Genomic DNA, 20,594 nt, shown 5'->3' with positions numbered 1-20,594 from the left:
TAGGCTGGAGTCCTTGCCCCACAGTTACAAAGCAACATCATTAGCATTAAAAAAAGGCATACTTGTGGCACCTTAGAGACTAACCAATTTATTTGAGTATAACCTTTCGTGAGCTACAGCTCACTTCATCGGATGCATTATACCTCTGATTCTACGTGCTTGTGCTCTTCTGATCTGGATATACATATACTCTCTATGGATGTAAACTTGATGGTAAACAGGATCTCTCTTTGGGTTTTTATACTGTTGGATTCAGTTTGCTTTAGGTAGGTCCGCTGCAAGTAACACAGTAAGAAGCAACTTATGGGCAAGTGTGTCTGACAGTAGACGTCCAAACATCTACTAGCATTCTTAAAGTACACAGTGAGGGTAAACGGAGGAGGAGCCCGGTACAGAGGAGATATTACAGACCTTCAATTACGAACAAACCATCCTTTTTCAAAAGTTCCTCTTTGTGCAGATTTTGTGTGCATGAATTCAGTCCTTGTGCACGTATGCATCTGAACAGATTGAATCCCTGAGGGATAAGGCTCTTATAAATTCTCAGCCCAATGCTATGCCTCCTTTCCAGATCACTAGGTAGGGTTACAGAAGTAGTCAGAAAGGGCTGTACAGTGAAATTCTGCAGCCACCCGGAGACTTGGTAGCTGACTTAATCTCCTTTCCTGCATCCAGGACCTGGTAAATGATAGACTAGTTTCCATTTGTTGATTATAGTTATTGAATTAAGGCTTTTGAGTGTAGTTTAGTGAAGAAGATATTGGACTAGGAGCAAAGCGACCTGAGTTATTTGTTTTTTGTTCCGGGTTTTTTTCCACTACTTTGCTGTGTGATGTTGAGTGCACAGTCTAAATAGATACAACTGAGGAAAAAGGGGTACTCTTGAACAGAAACTGATTCCTTCCTAGATTGGGGCAGGAATCAACAAACTTGGAACAGGCTAAAATTGTTGGCTCAGATTTTGTTTGTGTGGACTGGGGGTGGGTAATGGGGAAATCTGTCTACTTGCACAATCCATAAACTATGAGGGGACCGAGCTGTAGAAAGTTCACGCTCATTTTCTTTAGCTGATCTAATATCTAACTGTTCTGCTGCTGATATGCCTGTTTGTCTTTCTGTTATGGTAATGATGGTAATATGCATGTATTTACAGTATAATGTTTGTCATAAACCAGTAGAAAGAATTTGCAATATGTTGTGTTCTTTGATGATCAGAGCTCTTAGATTTTAAGGAGCAGTTCCTCAAGCCCCCATTGAGGGACCACTTAACTTCAATACTTGTGCTCACAGAGCATGCAGACTGTCTGAGGCAAGTACTCATGGTGGTGCTAGTCTTCCCAAAGGAGATGGGATATAACCATATCCCTTGCTTCTACTTATGAGCCAGCAAAACTGGCCCATGTGTGGGTTGGTGCACATGTCCTTTTAAAATGTGCAACAGAGTTGCTCTCAGCCAGGCTGTTCCCAGAGTTTCTGGAGTAATGTTGAAGTCAGTGGAGCTGCATCTATCTTTGACATTTGGTTGGTTGGTCGGTCGGTCAGTGAGCCCCTGGGTAGGCAAATGAGACAGATCTGTTTGTTCATGTCGTGGAAGGCCCACGTGGCTGTGGTCTGACCACCTTTGATCAGCCCCACTGTTTGAAGTCAGAGTGGGTCATTTCTCCCTGGTAGTGAGGGGGTAGAGCTGAGCAGGGAAGCTTAGAATAAGTCATTTGCTTGGTGAACTTGTGAGTAGCAAACAGGAGAATTTTGAAGGGAGTTTGGAGAGGGACTAAAAGAGGTTTTCCTTTTTAGTACAGTTCTACATTCGATATTGTGATAGCTAGTGATCAGTGGTTGCAACCTGCAGTGGATGGGCCATGTTTTCTTTACTGTCTGTGCCAGAAGGAGCTCCCTGTGTATGAAGTGCAAGTTGGTGGCTGTGCTAGAAGAAAAGATTATTGGATTGGAAGAACTATAGACACTATGCAGCATCAGAGAGGGGTTCTTGGACAACCAGATTTGGGAAGCTTCACTACCCCAGATACAAGAAACAAAGGAATTGGCTACCAAGGAATTGGAGTGGAGAGGAAAATTAGAGGTGTGGCAGTTCATAAACACAAGAGGCAAGAAGACAAGCTGGTTTTCTATACTACTGGAGGCAGGCCAGATGGGCAGTCTGCGACCATCAGAGAGGAGAGAATCATGAGGAATTCCACACAATTAGAAGTTCCAGGTTGATACAGGGTCCTTAGCGTGGAAACTGCAGAAGATCTCTCTGAAGATCCATCTGGTTGAGTGGAGTGGAGAGGTATACGGGACACACCTGTAGATGGCTGCTCAGCCCAACCTATAAGAAAATCAAGTATACCCACAAAGAGGTCTTAAACTATCCAAAGAAGATAGATGATCCTTTTCGTGGAATCTATACTAAGAAGAAAGAAAAAAACGTTCAAGGGACAAGCAGACAACAGGACAATGTGCTGTCATCCTGGAACCAAGGTGTGAGATGTCACTCTAAGATTGGATGGGCTTCTGAAGCTTATAGGCAAGGATCTAATGGTAATGGTACATATCTGCTCTAATGACATTGCATCGTGTGATGTCTCACAGATTGGAGATGACTTCATGGAACTTGGTAGGGTGCTAAAGAATAGTATCTGAGTGATCTCCTTGGAGATCCTTCCAGATCTTCTGCCTTCATTCTTCCACAGGATAGGAAGTGAATTCCTGGCTAGGTATCTGATGTAAAGTAGAGGGTTTTGGTGTGGAAAATTGGGTCCACCTGCTAGGGGAGTGGAGGCTGTACAGTTTGGATGGCTTCCATCTCTGTAGAAGGGGAGCTAAACTTCCCAGAAACAGGCTGGCCAGAGAAGTGAGGAGTGCATTAAGCTAATAACAAAAGGGGAAGGTGAAAACAGGGAACAAATGAGCACTCGTTTAGCTGAAAATCATGATGTTGGGAACTAAGTTAATCAAGAAACCAGAGTATGCAAGGAGAATGAATTCTTTGCCTTTTACACCAGTGCTAGGAAAAGGGGGGGAATTGGAATTGCTCATTTATAAGCATAAATTCAATCTGTTGGTATTACTGAAACCTGGTGGAATGAGTCACATGAGTGGACTGTTAAAGTCAGTGAGTATATTCTACTTAGGAAGGATCGAGTGGTCAAAAGGAGAGGGTAAATAACACTGTCAAAATACTATCTGTTTGAGTCACTAACAACTTGGAAGAAAATGTTCTTGAATGCTTATGGATCCATGTTCTAACATAAGCACAAGATGAGGGACTAGTTAATGTCTGCTACAGACACCAAATCACATTAGGAAACAGGATGACCTCCTTAAGCACCTATATGTAATGTGTAGGAGGGACCTGTGTGATCACGGGGGATTTCAGTCTGAGTGACCCTAAACTGGAGGTCTCGTGTGCCGGTACTAAAACATCCTCAGAATTTCTAAATATGATAATGACCATTTCCTAACTCAAAAAGGATTGCATCCAGCATGGAGGAAGTCTATACTAGATTTTGTCTTGACAGATAAAAAGGAATGATCACAGAACTAAAAATTAGTGGTAGCTTCAGTACAAGTGATCGTGACTTGATCACATTTGTAATGTGCAAACAGGATAAAGACCAAAGCAATAATATGTAATGTATTAAAACACACTCTCTCTCTCACTCACATACACACACGTGTTTGAAAAGGGCCAGTTTCACAACAAAGCTAAAAACCATTATGAGCTAAATCCAGTTAGGAAGAGAAACCTATGGCCAGCAGTTAAGGATAACAAGGCGTTTAAGTATATTAGGAACAAAAAGAATCCTAACAGTGGTATTGGTTCATTATTAAATGGAAATGGTAGAACAGTTCAATAAATATTCTCTATTTGGTAAAAAAACTTTATGTAGTCATATCATAGGATGATGAGACACTTTCCATTTAAGAAGTAACTCAGGAAGATGTTAAGCAGCAGTTAGTAAAGTTAGGCATTTTAAAATCAGCGGGTCCAAATAACTTGCATCTAAGAGTTTTAAAGTTGACTGAGGAACATGGTGGACCATTAGTGTTGATTTTCATTGGAACACTATACAAGTTCTAAAAGACTAGAAAAAAGCTAATGTTGTGCCAATATTTAAAGAGTAAATAGGATGGCTTGAGTAATTATAGGCCTGTCAGTCTGATATTGATCCCAGGCAAATAATGGAATGGCTGATATGGGACTCGATTAGTAAAGAATTAAAGGAAGGTAATTTGTTATTTTGTTTTGATGAGATTGCAAGTTTAGTTGATAAAGGTAACAGTGTTGATTTGATATATTTTAGATATCTGTAAGGTATTTGTCTTGGTCCCGTCCCCCCCCCAAGACCTCCAATGATACAAAATGAACATGGCACATATTAAATGGATCAAAAACTGGCTGTCAGATATCAAAATGTAACAGTAAAGGAGGTATTGTCGTCAAGCAGGTGTTTTTCTAGTGAGGTTCTACAGAGATGGATTCTTGGCCCAATGCTATGTAGCCTCTTCCCATGCGTGCCCCCCCCCCCCCCCCCCCCCCCCCCCCCCCCCCCCCAAAAAAAAAAAAAAAAAGTGATGTGGAAGAAAACACAAAATCATCACTGAAGTTTTTCGAGGCCCCAAAGATAGGGGAAGCGGTAAATAATGAAGTGGACAGAGCTGGGGGCAAGAAAACAATATGCATTTTAACACAGCTGAATAAGAAGCTATATATCAAGGGTCAGACTGAAGGCTATACTTTTAGGATGCTGTAGGATTGTGGTGGATAATTAGCTGAGCAGAAGCTCCTAGTGTGATTCTGTGACCAAAAGGGCTAATGCAGTCCTTAGATATATAAACAGGGGAATATTGATTAGGAATAAGGAGGTTATTTTACCTCTGTATTTGGCACATTGTGCGATCATTAATGGAATACTGTATTCAGTTTTGGCGTCCATGCTTCCAGAAGGATGTTGATAAATTGCAGAGGTTTCAGAGAAGAGCCAGGAGAATAAAGGACTGAAAAGCATGCCTTATAGTGATAGACTTAAGGAGCTTAATCTATTTATTTTAACAAAGAGATGATTAAGGGGTGTGTTGATCATGCTCAGAGTACCTACATGGGGAACAAAATATTGATAATGGGATCTTCGCTTTAGCTTCAACTTCCAGCCACAATATTTTTGTCTGCTAGACAAATTCAGACTGGTATTATGGTGCAAATGTTAACAGTGAGGATAATTTACCATTGGCTCCATTTACCAAGGTTTGTGGTGAATTCTCCATCACTGGGAATTTTTAAATCAAGATGATTTTTTCTAAAAGAGATCCTCTAGTTCAAACATGAATTAAATCAAAGGTCAAAATAGATGATCACAGTGGTCCCTTTTGTGCTTATAATCCATGGATTGTGACCAGTTGAGGATTTGGCCCAGTGTCTTTGGGATCGCCTGCGGAAATAAACCACCACATATTGCAGGCTTGTGCCTTTAAGGCACAATGTACCCTTAAGTCGTCACTATCCTAGGGTATGTCTACACTACGAAATTAGGTTGATTTTATAGAAGTCGATTTTATACAGTTGATTGTGTATGTCCCCACTAAGCACATTAAGTCAGCGGAGTGCGTCCTCACTACCGTGGCCAGCATCGACTTACAGAGTGGTGTACTGTGGGTAGCTATCCCACGGTTCCCGCAGTCTTCACTGCCCATTGGAATTCTGGGTTAAGTGCCCAATGCCTGATGGGGCAAAAATATTGTTGCGGGTGGTTTCGGGTACATGTCGTCTGTCGCCCCTCCCTCCATTAAAGCAATGGCAGACAATCGTTTCGCGCCCTTTTTCCTGGGTCACCTGTGCAGACGCCATACCGTGGCAAGGATGGAGCCCTCTCAGCTCACCATCACCGCTGCTGTTGTGAGCATTGTAAACACCTTGCGCGTTATCTTGGACTATATACAGAACCAGGCTAAGAGACACCAGCACGAGGAGGATTTTGATGAGGACATGGACACAGACATTCCTGAAAGCATGGGCTGTCGCAATTGGGACATTATGGCGGCAGTGGGGCTGATTGATACAGTGGAACACCAATTCTGGGCCAGGCAAACAAGCACAGACTGGTGGGACCACATAGTGTTGCAGGTATGGGATGATTCCCAGTGGCTGAGAAACTTTCGCGTGCATAAGGCCACTTTCCTGGAACGCTGTGAGTTGCTTTCCCCCACCTTGAAGTGCAGGAATACCAAGATGAGAGCTGCCCTGACAGTTGAGAAGCGAGTGGCAATAGCCTTGTGGAAGCTTGCAATGCCTGACTGCTACCGGTCAGTCGGGAATCAATTTGGAGTGGGCAAGTCTACTGTGGGGGCTGCTGTGATCCAAGTAGCCAATGCAATCATTGACTTTCTGTTATCAAGGGTAGTGACTCTGGGAAATGTGCAGGTCATACTGGATGGCTTTGCTGCAATGGGGTTCCCTAACTGCGGTGGGTTGATAGACGGAACGCATATCCCCATCTTGGCACCGGACCATCTTGTTAACCAGTACATAAACCGCAAGGGGTACTTCTCAGTGGTGCTGCAAGCACTGGTGAGTCACAAGGGACGTTTCACTGACATCAACGTGGGATGGCCGGGAAAGGTGCATGACGCTCGCATCTTTAGGAACTCCAGGCTGTTCAAGCAGCTGCAAGAAGGGACTTACTTTCCAGACCAGAAAATTACCATTGGGGATGTTGAAATGCCAATAGTTATCCTTGGGGACCAGCCTACCCCTTGCTCCCATGGCTCATGAAGCCGTACACAGGCAGCCTGGACAGTAGTAAGGAGCAGTTCAAGTATAGGCTGAGTAAGTGCAGAATGGTGGTAGAATGTGCCTGTGGATGTTAAAAAGCTCGTTGGTGCTGTTTGCTGACTAGGTCAGACCTCAGCACACGCACATTCCCGTTGTTGCTGCTTGCTGTGTGCTCCATAATATCTGTGAGAGTAAGGTGGAGAGACATTTATGGCGGGGTGGGAAGTTGAGGTTAATCGCCTGGCGTCCGATTTTGAGCAGCCAGACACCAGGGCAATTAGAGCACAGCTAGGCACGCTGCACATCAGAGAGGCTTTGAAAACCAGTTTCATGACTGGCCAGGCTACAGTGTGACAGTTGTGTGTTTTTCTCCTTGATGCAAACCCTCCCCATTTGTTGATTTTAATTCCCTGTAAGCCAACCACCCTCCCCCCTTTGAAATAAAGTAACTATTGTTTTGAAACCATGCATTCTTTCTTTATTAATTAAAAAAAAAAAAAAAAGGGAGATAACTGACAAGGTACCCCGGGTTGGGGAGGAGGGAAGGACAAGGCCACATTGTTTGTTGTAGTCATACTAACAATCAAACTGTTTGACAGCCTTCTGTTGCTTGGGCCATCCTCTGGAGTGGAGTGGCTGGGTGTCCGGATTCTTGGGCATCTGGGTGAGGCAGAAACGGAACTTGGGGAGGAGGGCATGTGGTTATACTGTGGATGCAGCGGGGGGCTGTGCTCTTGTTGGCTTTCCTGCAGCTCCAACAGATGCTTCATCATGTCAGTTTGCTCCCCCATTAGCCTCAGCATGGCGTCCTGCCTCCGCTCTTCGCGCTCACTTAATACTTTCCTGGCCTCTGCCACCGAATGCCTCCATACATTCACCTGTGCCCTATCAGTGCCGGAGGACTGCATGAGCTCGGCGAGCAAGTCATCGCGAGTGCATTTTTTTTTCGCCTTCTAATCTGCGATAATCTCCGGGACGGAGATGATGGGGAGCGTAGAAACATTTGCACCTGGGGGGAGATAAAAAGGGAGAGTAAAATTTAAGATGATACATTTCTGAGAACAAAAGGGAGACTCTTTCACAGTGAATCAATCAAATTCACAGCAGACAGCACGTGCTTTAGGTACAAGGTCGCATTTTTCCTTTTATATTGAGCACCTGCCACTATGGTGACACATCTCACACGTGCGCACAGGTGGGCAACAGAATTCGGTTTCCAGGCAGCCATGGTAAGCCTTTTGGTACGCGTGGTTGGCTTCTTATGCCTTCATAACATGTGGGAATGTTTTCAAACTGCAGAGCCCTCCTTTCCCAGAGCAAGCAAGGGGTTGGGTTTCACGTTTAAAAGGAGGGGCTGCGGTTTTCAGGTGGATGTGCAGCACACATCTCCCCCCACCCCTCTGCATGGCTATTCTCCGGGATGATCCCTTCACCCCTCCAACCCCCCACCATGTGGCTATTCTCTGGGATGATCCCTTTTAGCCAAGCACAAACAGCCTAGCATGAATGGGGTCCTTTTACTATTCTCTTACAAAAATTCCCCTATTTCAACCAGGTGACGATGAATGATATCGCTCTACTGAGGCTAACACAGAAAGATATAGACCGAATGTTGCTTGAATTCGACCAAAACCCGGGACCATTCGCTGTCATGCTTTGTGCTGCAATGATTTCAGAATACTTGCTACTGGCTTGGCATGGTAAAGAGTCCTACTGTGAAGAACAAAATAAGGCAGCCCTCCCCAGAAACCCTCTGCAAAGGCTTTCAAAGTACCTCCAGGAGAGCTTCATGGAGATGTCCCTGGAGGATTCCCGCTCCATCCCCAGACATGTGAACAGAGTTTTCCAGTAGCTGTACATGCCATGAATGCATCCCAATTCTTCAGGGCAAATTAGTCATTCAACACTATTGCTTTAAACCCTGTACTGTAGTTACAAATGTGCACTCACCAGAGGTGCCTTCTCCGGCTTCAGGGTCGGGGATCCCGCCTTTGGAGGGTATTGGCTCCAGAGTGATGAAAAGGTCCTGGCTGCTGGGGAGAACGAATTCACCGCTTGCCTGCTGCGCATTCTCCTTCCTCATCTACAAAATCCTCTTCCCTGTCACGTGAGACTCCCCCCTTGCAGGTGTCCATGGAAAGTGGTGGGATAGTGGTAGGATCCCATCCTAGACTGGCATGCAGCTGATCATAGAAGCGGCATGTATGGGACTCTGACCCGGAACGACTGTTCGCCTCCTTTGTCTTTTGGTAGGTTTGCCTGAGCTCCTTAACTTCCATGCGACACTGCTGTGTGTCCCTGTTGTAGCCTCTCTCCAACATGCCCTGTGAGATTTTGGCAAATATATTTGCATTTCTTCTTTTTGATGGGAGTTTGGTCTGCACAGATGCTTCTCCCCATACAGCAATCAGATCCAGTGTCTCCCTTTCAGTCCATGCTGGAGCTCGTTTGCGATTCTGGGGTGACTGCATGGTCACCAGTGCTGCTGAGTTCACCACGCTGACCAAACAGGAAATGAAATTCAAAAGTTCCCAGGGCTTTTCCTGTGTACCTGGCTAGTGCATTGGAGTTCAAAGTGCTGTCCAGAGCGGTCACAATGGAGCACTCTGGTATAGCTCCTGGAGGCCAATACTGTCAATTTGCATCGGCACTACTCAAAATTCAACCCAGCAAGGTCGATTTTAGCACTACTCCGCTCATAGGGGAGGAGTACAGAAGTCGATTTTAAGAGCCCTTTAGATGGACGGAACGGGGTTGGTTGTGTGGACGCAGTCCATTTTTTAAATCAACCTAACGCGGCTAAATTTGACGTAACCTGTAGTGTAGACCAGGGCCTAGAAGTAGTTTGACTTCTTCCAGGTAAGCAGATTTCTCTCATCTGGCCACTAGAGTAGATACATACAAACCTTGTTACAAATGTATTTAAAATGTTTGGACGTGCACTTTAAAATATGAATCCAGCACAATTTGACCCTGCTGCATTGATCAACCAACCCAAGTTAGTAACTGGCTTAGGTGGAACAAGGTTTAATCCCCATTCAGATGGCTTCCGAACACTGTTGCTGGCCCAATATTTACCACTTCCCCTATCTTTGGGTCAGTGTAGATGAGGTCTACTGGCAAGTCGTCTTGTCTTTCTTAAGTCAAATTAACAGGTAACTTGTAGATCTACAGTCTTCTCATTCACAGTAATTTTCTGTGTATCATTTCTAAGTTCTTGGGTTTTATTTATCCTGAACACGCGACTGGTATTTGAGTACTTCATGGTATCTAATCCCCCCAAGAGTCCTGAAGACCCACTAACCTGCTTCAGATTAATTGTACACCTGATTGACATCTAGCATTAAGTTATGGGTAGAAAACTGTGGATTGGATAGTCTGGTGGTGGAGCCCACTTGTACTATATATCCACACTACATATAACATCATGTGGAATCCGATATGCTTCAGATATATTAATCATTGCTGTGCAGAAACTATGTACTGGCTCATGTTAACTCTTTATTGGCTTGATTTAAAGTGTCTTCTTTGCTTTAAAAGAAAAGACAGCTTGTCAAAAATTCTTAATTTTATTAAGATGATGAAATAAAGAGAAAATGGTACAGAGCTTAAGCATAGAAGTTTCTAATTATCAGGGGATAAGGTACAGATTATCAAGGGGTGCGAAATTCGGTTTAGGAACGGGTGGCGTAAGGAATACATAATCCCCAATCTCCCCGATTTGGGGGTAAAAGGTTAATGGATCAAAGTATAGACATTGAGATATGGGGGTATGTTCATATAATGGCTATGTTCAGGTGTGGAGTATAATGAGTGGATATGATGATGAGGATGGATTTACCCTCATTTGGTGAGATTTAATGTTCAGTGAGTTTGTTTCCAGTTCATATGGTCCAATGGAAAAAGTCTCTCAGTCCCTTTCTCATAGTTGCACGACGTCGTACCGGCTCACACCTCCTGGTACTGTCGGTGGCCGGTGATGTGTTCAATGTAGATGTCTCTGGACCATCGGATGGTGTCCGAGACCATGAGGCGCTGCATGAGCCTTGCGTAGCATCAGCCGATCCCACAGATCCGCAGCACACGCTCGTTGCAGGGGTCCCAAGCGCCCAGGGCTCCGACGATCATCCATCTGCATCTCGTAGCCCTTCGCTCTCAGGGTGTCGGCCAGAGGGGCGTATTTTTCCAGCTTATGAGCTCAGGCCGGGGTCCCGTTCTCAAAGGAGACCGTGACGTCAACTATCTTTTTCTGGGCCTCGTCGGTGACTACCATGTCAGGTCGCAACTGGCTGTCAGTACCGGGGATGGTGCAGTTCATGATTCACTAACTTTGTTTCTCTTTTTTTATTTTAGCATAAAGGAATGCCATGGGTTACCTCTTGTAAATGGACAAAATTGTGACCCTTATGCAACGGTGTCTCTTGTGGGTCCTTCTAGGTAACATTTGTTGAATTATATTGCAAATTCAGTATTTCTAAATGTGGTTCTAAATTAGGAAAGAGACAGGTATGTCCTTGGACCAAAGTGTTCAATTATATAGTTGTTAAATGATTAATTGGATGGATGGATTTTAGTGTTGGAGAAAACTATCTTTATTTCCCCCCACCAGTTTCTTACGATGTACTGTACGTGTTCTACACAAACTTCTGTTAGAAACAGCACTGAACTATGTATAGATACATAGTCTCATGTAACACAACTTTTTCTCTGTTAATTTTACTTACACTGAATCTCTTTACAGGCTAAGGTTGTCCATGGTATAAGGACGTATGTTATAAGTCATGTACCTTTGTGTCTGTTAAGACCATATAAATCCTATTTAAAAGCAAAAAATAATAATTTTCATATTTGCTGCGCTTCTCACTGAGTAATGTGTTGAGCAGGAATTGCTAGCTGGAATGAGAAATAAATAGAATGCTTATTTACGTAGAAAAAAATCACTAAATATACTTCCTGCGTTAGTTTAGAATTAGCAAGGGCTTTTTATTTTCTTTTTTAAAAGGAAATACTTAGTATCTGAGCAGTTCTTGGAAGTGACAGGTTCAGTCTCTGGAAAGAAAGGCTGCAATATTATGTGGTTATAGTAACAATGTACACCACCACTTAAAGTAGAAAACAGGAGTGGAGCAGGAGGAGGGGATGGAGAAGGAACACTGAATATTTCATATGTGGAGGCAGATGCACAAAAATGCTGTTTTCAGGAGTGAAAATCATTCCAATCCATTCCAAATTTTAATCTGCATCAACTTCTATCCATTTCATGTTGCACTTGTTTGTGAACTAAAATAGAAATGTAAACTAAATATGACCATCTCCCAGGTGCACATATATATGTAAATAGGCACAGCTTTTGAACATCACCATTTAACTTTTCAAACCATGCTGTGAATGTGTTTTAACTTTTTCTCTTCAATATTTTTCCATTATATCAAGTGACATCTTAAATGACCTCAATATTTACATAATTACGCGGTATAGCTACAAGTCTCAAAGGTTTTTAGGACCCATCTTCCATTGAAATTAATAAGAGTTAGGGCACCTAAATATGTTTGAGGATCTGGACCTAACAGTTAAATGGATGGCCCTTTCTTGACAATAGAATGTTTTAATAATTGTGTGTTTTAAATTCTATATGGTAAAACTGTACCACATTGAAACAGGAATGACCAAAAGAAGACAAAAGTAAAGAAGAAAACAAGCAATCCACAGTTTAATGAAACATTTTATTTTGAGGTAACTAATTTCTCTCAAAATTTAAACTCTCAAATCATGTGTGTTGCCTGCCTGCCTGTTTGTCTCATGCACCGTTTTTGGTTTGGTTTTGTTTTGGTTTTGGTTTGTTTATGCTAGCGACAAGAGGGTCTCATGGAGAAACTTGCATTTACTTCAAAATAAATTAAGTCATCTTTATTTGTAACAGGCTGAAATATCACAGCAGTCCCATTCAACTACTACCTAGTGAGAAGTGCTAGTTTCATAGTCACAAATGTAAGGGCTATTTATTGCCCTTGATTGGCGGCCATCAGTTGCAGTTCTGATATGGTGTGAAGTATGAATGAATATACTGTATATACATGGCCCTTAATTTGAACATCTCTCAGAGCACTTAGTAAAAAATGAGGTTTTGGCTGTTTATAGTCAGTACAGATATTTAACAGGGCGATCAGTGATTTTTAAATCATTCTCTAGGTAGAATAAGTAAGTGCTTTAATTTTTTGCTGCTTAAGTCGTGGGATCAAACCGTGTCTCCAAAAACAAATGACATTAAGTTTTTGGACCTACCCTCATCTCCTTTGTCTTCATAAGAAGATCAATATACTGCTTGACATTCTGTTAGAGTCTCCTAGGCTTGGAATATCCGTATTGAGGTTCATCACCTTTGGAGTGTGGGTTATTTTATTCAGTCTTCGGTGAAATAGATTGAAACTGCATATTGCTTTAATGCATTGCAATGTGCAAAATAGAATTCTGGCTCTAGCGAGTCTTTAGGTAGAATGGTGCTTTTCTGTAAACAAAATGAGTTACTATGGGACAAATCCTGACACCAGCTACCCACAAGTCTGGAAGCCCCTGAAGGCAACAGAGCTGGTAAATACCACGCTTCGGAGCAGGAATCTGTGGTGGCTTCCTCTACTCCCTCATAGTTTTGGGGTGAGCTAAAGCATGGAAACTGGTGGATATTCCTCCTCTGACCACTGCAGAACTCTCACGCCAAGCTTGGCTTACTTGAGCTTTGGTGCAGGGGGCCCAAAATTTGGCCCTTTAAGATGATTCCACTGTTTGTTTTCCATCTTTGTGTTCTGCTTTTCATTTTATATTGTGAAAAATAAAATAGCCAGTAAAATATATAGCCCTTATTTTCAAGTTATCAAGCTATATGAAAGTACTGACCTTTTTAAAATCAGTACTGTGACAGTAGTATGTAATTTAATGCTTTGCGTATAGATTCTGATCCTGTGAGAACTCTGCTTTTGAAACTCCCATTAATTTCAATAAGAAATGGATGATTGGAGTGCTTGCAGAATCAGTCCTACAGTATGTTTTGGCTCTCATGTTCTACCTCATGAAATCCCAGATTAAATTTTTCTGTGAATTAAAATGTTGGAACAAAGTGGTTACAAAGCAATTACATAATTTTATGGCTTTCTGGGAATGCAATAAATTGAGCACAAAATTAATCTGGAAGTGAAAACAGATTCTAAAGTATGCAGTTAAAATTGTGTGAGGTGCGGGAGGGGACAGTGGGATTTTTATGGTTTGTCTCCTAAGTGTATCTCAGTTTATGATGCATAATTAATATTCTAGAACTTTCAGAAATTTGCTTTCAGGACCATTATAATATTAAAAAGCAAAGATTTTACAGTAGATATGGAAGATTTGTCATTTAAAAACCAGGCTGAAAGACAAAAATCATTGAGGGATTTTATTTACAGGTAACCAGGTCCAGTAGCTATACCAAAAAATCCCAGTTTCAGGTAGAAGAGGAGGACATAGAGAAGCTGGAAGTCAGGTACGTTCTTGAGATTATATATTTAATATCAATTTCTGTAAAGTACATTAAAATCTTTATGCCATAACATTTCTTTATTTGGATATAATAATGTGACTGCAAAAAACTAATGTTCAAGTTTACAACGAAGATTCGTCCAATTTCAGAAATAAAATCCTCATACTAAACTTGCTTCAATTCTAAAAGTGAAACTGTAAACCATTCTGAGTATCTGAGAAAATTATTAATGTAATTAAAATGTTTGTTCAAACTTCAGATAGCTTAATTTACGGAAAGTTGTATGTTTCCTTAATATTTATTCCCTGGCAAGTGTATAATATTTGCTTAATGTCAATGAAAACAAAATCCTTTTTTTCAGAACCTAGGTTACTTAGGTAGTACAGCAGAATCTCCATTTTAGGAATGCCAATCTTATGTACTACCAGTTACACAAACCATTTTTCCTGATGGGGGTAGGGGAATTACATAATGAAAGTGAGGTCAGTGGAGAACAAGTGGATATCCTCTCACATTCTGATGCCTTCAACACATTGGAAATTGCTTTGCAGGGGTTTGAAGGACAAAAAGAAAACAATGCAATGCGCCATACTGCAACTGGTACACTGTACATACTGTAATTTTGAGATCAGTTTTATTAATTTTTTGCTCTCTCCTTAGTCCCAGATTACTTCATAGAATAGTGGTTTTTCTGTCATATATACATTTGGAGCTAAACTCAGGATACCCTGTACTGGGTTGTAAACAGTACAAAGAGCCCTTCACTCTCAACATGCTCTTGCAGAAATCAGTCAGAATGCTGACACTAGCACCAAGAATTCAAGAAAAGTGTGGCGTCTAGTCCACCCAGTGACATTACAGGGCTCCAAGTAAGCTGTGTTGGGGGCCTGGGCAGGAACTAGTCTCTCCTACATGTCTGCTAGCATCTGGCAGCATGTTTGGTGGAACACACATAATATCTTCCTCTGGCAGATAAGAAGCACCTTACAGTGTATTTCCCCTTTCTACTCCTGCATACTTTAAGATAGTTTGCCTACATTTGTTCTGCACAAGCAGTGTTTCAGAGCACCTCTATTTAGCCTCATCAGCTTTGCACATGCACACGTACGTGCCCGACCTCAGAGAGGAATTGAGGGCACAACTTGAGCATTAGTGATCATTTCATAGCTGGCACCAAAAAAAAAATTTAGTGTAAATTTTAATTATCATTAAAGAACCAACTTCTCACTCCTTTCTAAGTCTGTTCTTACTTATGTGATCCATCAATTTGTACAGTGTGTAGGATTATAGATGAAAATATATATAGAAAAGCAATTATGCCCCAACAACTCTAGCATTAATTTTTTTGTTCTTCTTAACCTATCTGCTGTCTAACAGAAATGTCAGAGGTAAGAAGTAATCGAATCCAATCCAGGTGCATGTCTTTGGAGTGATAGCTCTTTAGGTTTTGAATATTCAAGCCATTGTCTGAAAAAACAAGCGCATGTGTCAGTGTGGTATTGCAGTCTGTCCAAGTTTTACTTGCAGCAGTAAAATAGGGATATAAATACACTGGTAAAAGTTCACTGCAAACACCTGAAAAGGAAATGCAGTAATTTCATTTCATTTTATTGTTTTGTTCAAAATAGAAAACGCATCAACCAGTATCACTATGTTTTACTGATGTAAAGTCTGTGATTTCTAACTTTCACTGTCTAAATTTGTTTCCATGGCTGCCTTTCGTGGGTTTAATAAGCCATTCAAGTTCCTCTTGACTTTACTAGATTGGTATAACAATCCTAATATTTCCTGTCTGTATGCATGCTGAATTAGTGATGCAAGGTGGTTGTTGTTGATGATCTGGAATCTGCTGGTGGTTTTTATCCTTATAATTTGCAAGAACATTAAAAAGAATGTTTTAACTTTCAGGATTGACCTATGGAACAATGGAAACCTGGTGCAAGATGTCTTCCTAGGAGAAATTAAAGTTCCAGTGAAAGTGTTAGGAAATGATTCCTTCCAAGCATGGTGAGAAATAAGGGACCAAAAGAAAACTTGATTCTACATCAGGGGTGGGCAAACGTTTTGGCCCGAGAGCCACATCTTGGAATAGAAATTGTATGGTGGACCATGAATGCTCACAAAATTGGAGTTGGGGTGAGGGAGAGGATGAGAGCTCTGGCTGGGGGTGCAGGCTCTGGGTGGGGCTAGAAATGAGGAGTTTAGGGTGTGGGAGAGGGTTCTGGGCTGGGGTGGGAAAGTGGGGTGTAGGAGGGTGCTCCAGGCTGGGATTGAGGGATTCAGAGGGTGGGAGGAGGATCAGGGCTGGGGTGCGAGGAGAGCCTCGGGTGCAGGCTCTGGGCTGCGCTTACCTCAAGCAGCGGCAAGTACCTTCTCCGGATCCTGCGCGAAGGCACGGCCAGGCAGCTCTGCCTGCTGCACCGTCCACAGGCACCGCCCTTGCAGCTCCCATTGGCTGCGGTTCCCTGCCACTGGGAGCTGTGGGAGTGGCGCTTGGGGTGGGGGCAGTGTGGAGAGCGGAGCCTCCTAGCTTCCCCTACATGTAGGAGCCGGAGGAGGGCCATGTCATTGCTTTCGGAAGCCATATGGAGCGGCCCCCAACCCTGCTCCCCATCTGGAGCGCCGGAGCGGGGCAAGCCCCAGATTCTGCTCCCCAGCAGGAGCTTGAGGACCGGATTAAAATAGCTGGTGGGCTGGATTTGGTCCATGGGCCATAGTTTGCCCACCCCTGTACTACACTGATTTCCTTAATGCAGAAAGTATAAGTTGTTCTTCGAGTGCTTGCTCTTGTCCATTCCAATGTAGGTGTGTGCGCACCCCAACCACAGTTGTTAAATTTTTTCCCCTAGTGGTCTCCGTCAAGTCAGCTCCAGTGTCCTCTGGTGCCGCGTGCTCATACCACCAATATAAAGGACCCTGCACCCCCTCAGTTCCTTCTTACCACCCATTACAACTTCTGGAACTACTCTTGTTGCCTCAAGCTAACTTCCCAGTCGTTTTTCTGCTATTTTTCTTCTTTTCTAGTGTGTATAGTTGTTATAGTAGCGATAGGTGGGTTTTTTTGTTTCTTTTTTTAAGTTGGACTCCTTTACGCTCAGTGAGATTCATTCACTCCCCAGTGCCGAGGCATGCCTCGGTCACCCAGCTTCAAACCCTATGCTTCCTGCAGCAAATGGATGCCATTGAGCAACCTGCACTCAACTGTCTCAAGTTCTTGGGGAAGTCTCATAGAAAGGACCGCTGCCAGATTTGCAAGGACTTCAAACCTCGCACCGAAAAGGACTGGGAGGTGAGACTGAAAGTCTTTCTTTTGGAGGCAGCCCTGAAACCCACTTCAGAGCCATACTCAAACTCCGCACCAAGTACTTCAGTTTGGTGTGAAGCGCTCCTCCCACTGGTTGTGAGTCTCGGCACCAGTCCCCATCCCTGATGCTCAAGAAGAAACATAAGAAGCAGCTGAAGAAGTGGTGATCCCTGGTGCCAAAGTCAAGCAGGGATGGGGACTGGAGTAGAGCAAGATCTGTGTCGGGTCACTCTTCCACCCTGGCACCACAACAGCCAATACCAGCAGTTCTGGTACCTACACAGGCTCCACTGACTCCTGCATTGGCAGCATTGCCAATCAGTTCACAGTACTGTCAACTCTAGAGGCATTTGTGGCAGCCAGGGATGCACTTTCATTGCTGGTTCCTGCATCCCCAGCCATATAGGACTCTGTGCTGCCAGTCCCGTTGAGTGCCAGGGAACCAGCCACCAGCCAGTACCAGGACTGCCCTCTAGTAGGAAAACCCCACACAGTAGCCTCATCACGGGCTTCACCATGGCACTGGCACCAAGGGGGTCCACACAACCCTGGTTGCCACGCCAGGACTCTTTGGAGGCAGAAGTTGGATCCTACTCTTCCTGCCATTGCAGCTGCCCACCTTACTCCCTGGGACATTCCTACTCTGCCATGGGCCCCAAGCGCAGGGGTACCACCAAGCAATTGGCCACTGGGTCCGTGGGGGCTGGCACTTTTGAAGTGGCCTTTTCGGAATCTTTGGGGGTTCCCCAAAGTTCATCGTGCACTCTTCAGGTGCTCCTACTTGGTGGCCTCAGAGAGCAGAGCGCTTGTAGTGCTTTGCCATGTGACACCCCCCTCCTCACCCCCAAATCCAGACTCTGGTACCAAGCCTTAAGAGGCGGCCCTGCAGGTTTTGGTCAATATGGAGGGAGAGGTGGAGGCCCCTCAGCTGTTCCTATGTTCCTCTTCCCCAAATGAGGCTGTTGGCAGTGGGTGTGTTCATGCTGCAAGATGATCACAAGGTTTACAAACACTTATTAAAGCAAGTGGCCTCAATCTAGGCATACAGATGGAGGTGGTCAAGGAGGCAACTCGCAGCCTATTGGACATTCTTTCGGCAGCGGGTCCCTTGATGGTGGCTCTACCACTTAACGAGGCTATCATGAACCCAGTTAAGGTGGTGTGGCAGACCCCTGCTTCCCTCCCTCCCACGGCAAAGCATATATAGCAGAAGTACTTCATACCAGCCAGAGGTTACAAGTTTCTGAACTTGCATCCTCTCCCAGGATCCCTGGTGGTAGCAGCTGCCAATAAGAGAAAGTGACAGGGACAATCGGGCACAATACCTAAGGCAAAAGACCCAAAAAAGTTAGAGCTGTTTGACTGCAAGGACTATAGTCAATCTGTGAAACTCTTTGCCAGAAGATGTTGTGAAGGCCAAGATTATAACAGGGTTTAAAAACAAACTAGATAAATTCATGGATAGATCCATCAATGGCTGTTAGCCAGGATGGGCATGGATTGTGTCCCTAGCCTCTATTTGCCAGAAGCTGGGAATGGGCGGTGGGATGGATCACTTGGTGATTCCCTGCTCTGTTCATTCCCTCTGGGGCACCTGGCATTGGCCACTGTCAGAAGACAGGATACTGGGCTAGATGGACCTTTGGTCTGACCCAGTATGGCCGTTCTTATGTTCTCATGGTCTTATGACTAGCGGAGGATGAAGAACAGGGTTCAGGCATAGAGCTCCTCCTTTGGCTTCCACAGTAGGGCCAGTGCAGGCCATCTCCAGACACTCAGGGAGCTCGAAACGCTCTTTTTGACGAGATGCTCGAGGTTGACATCTCAGTCCCCACAGTATAGGATCCAGTTACCCCTCTGTTTTTGAACATTACTTCGGACTGTTGGGACTCAAAGCCTGTCGTCCCCAGTTTGCCAAGCGTTCCTGCTCCGCATTACAAACAGTCATTTTGGTTCTTACAGACAACACGACTGCCATGTTCTACATAAACAGGCAGGGAGGAGCTCGTTTCCTTCCCCACGGTCCCCCCCAGTGCCGGAAAGCAATCCAACTCTGGGAGTTCTGCATAACGCATTCAATCCATCTCAAGGCATCGTATCTCCGGGGAGCATAGAACCAGCTGGTGGATCACCTCAGCAGATCTTTCTTCTCTCACCGTGAATGGTCCCTTTGGCTGGACATGGTGTTATACCAATAAAATAAAAACCAGCCGGATCTTATTAAAGGGGAAAAGGCAAAATACCACATTTATTGTGAATACAGAAAGAATCATAGTAAGCAGTTAGTTATAGTTATAACATTCCATTCAATCTCATATTTATTCACACATTCATTCTCTCTCACACACACACACAGACACACACACACAGGTTCTGCAAGGTTGTTATCATAGTTACCAGCCTTAGAGTTGGTCATGCCAAGCCACTGGCCAGGTGGCCTGGACATGAGGCGGGAGCAGGGCCTTGTCAGATGCACATCTGATGCTCCTGGAAGTTGGTTTGCAGAATCAGACCCCAAAGTTCTCACTTTCCAGAGTCCATTTTTATAGGAATTTCTTCCTATGTCAGTCTATGGGAATTGCTTCATCATGCTGTTGCTGAATCAATCAGCAGATGTCACATTCCTGATGGCTCCGTGCTGCCAGATGTTATCTTGTTCTTTGGTTCTCCCATTCTTGAGGCTGTTGGGTGGATTCCAGTCTGCCCTCCGGGGGTCCTCTGGTTATTTCCACTTGACGCCGCCTTCAGCCGATGGACACTAGATTCTTAGGCTGGCACCTCCCTGATCATTCAGTTGTTATCCACACCAAGCATCCATCCACATACATACGTCTATCTCTATTTTAATCACAATTGTTAACAGAGCGAGATGAATACAACAAAAGGGCGGGGAGTCTCTGGGTGCTGTTTCTATTGTTACAGAGTATTGCTTTGAGTCTCTCTCTGTGTGAGTAGTTGTTGTTACAAAGAATTGCTTTGAGAACAGACTGTGTCTTAGACTGTACTAACGC

The 20,594-nt window shown here is 43.8% G+C and overlaps 1 protein-coding gene across 10 annotated transcripts in view; it reads left to right on the top strand.

Annotated features, from left to right (window-relative positions):
- The window catches only part of RASA2 (RAS p21 protein activator 2), a 123,331-nt gene that overhangs the window by 59,126 nt on the left and 43,611 nt on the right, over positions 1–20,594 (top strand). For 8 of the 10 annotated variants that reach the window (XR_006283576.1, XR_006283575.1, XR_005226735.2 and 5 more), the window contains 4 exons: positions 11,126–11,209; positions 12,433–12,505; positions 14,206–14,282; positions 16,188–16,286. Coding sequence is in view for 5 of the 10 variants with exons in the window: in XM_037908738.2 (XP_037764666.1) it covers positions 11,126–11,209; positions 12,433–12,505; positions 14,206–14,282; positions 16,188–16,286 (333 nt within the window). In the remaining 5 variants the exon portion in view is untranslated. Of the gene's footprint in view, positions 1–11,125; positions 11,210–12,432; positions 12,506–14,205; positions 14,283–16,187; positions 16,287–20,594 lie in introns of those variants that run through there. The other 2 variants (XM_037908740.2, XM_037908742.2) reach the window with 2 other exon arrangements.

Source organism: Chelonia mydas, chromosome 9, assembly GCF_015237465.2.
Source record: "Chelonia mydas isolate rCheMyd1 chromosome 9, rCheMyd1.pri.v2, whole genome shotgun sequence".
NCBI lineage: Eukaryota > Metazoa > Chordata > Testudines > Cheloniidae > Chelonia > Chelonia mydas.
This window is presented reverse-complemented; position numbering and strand designations above follow the sequence as displayed.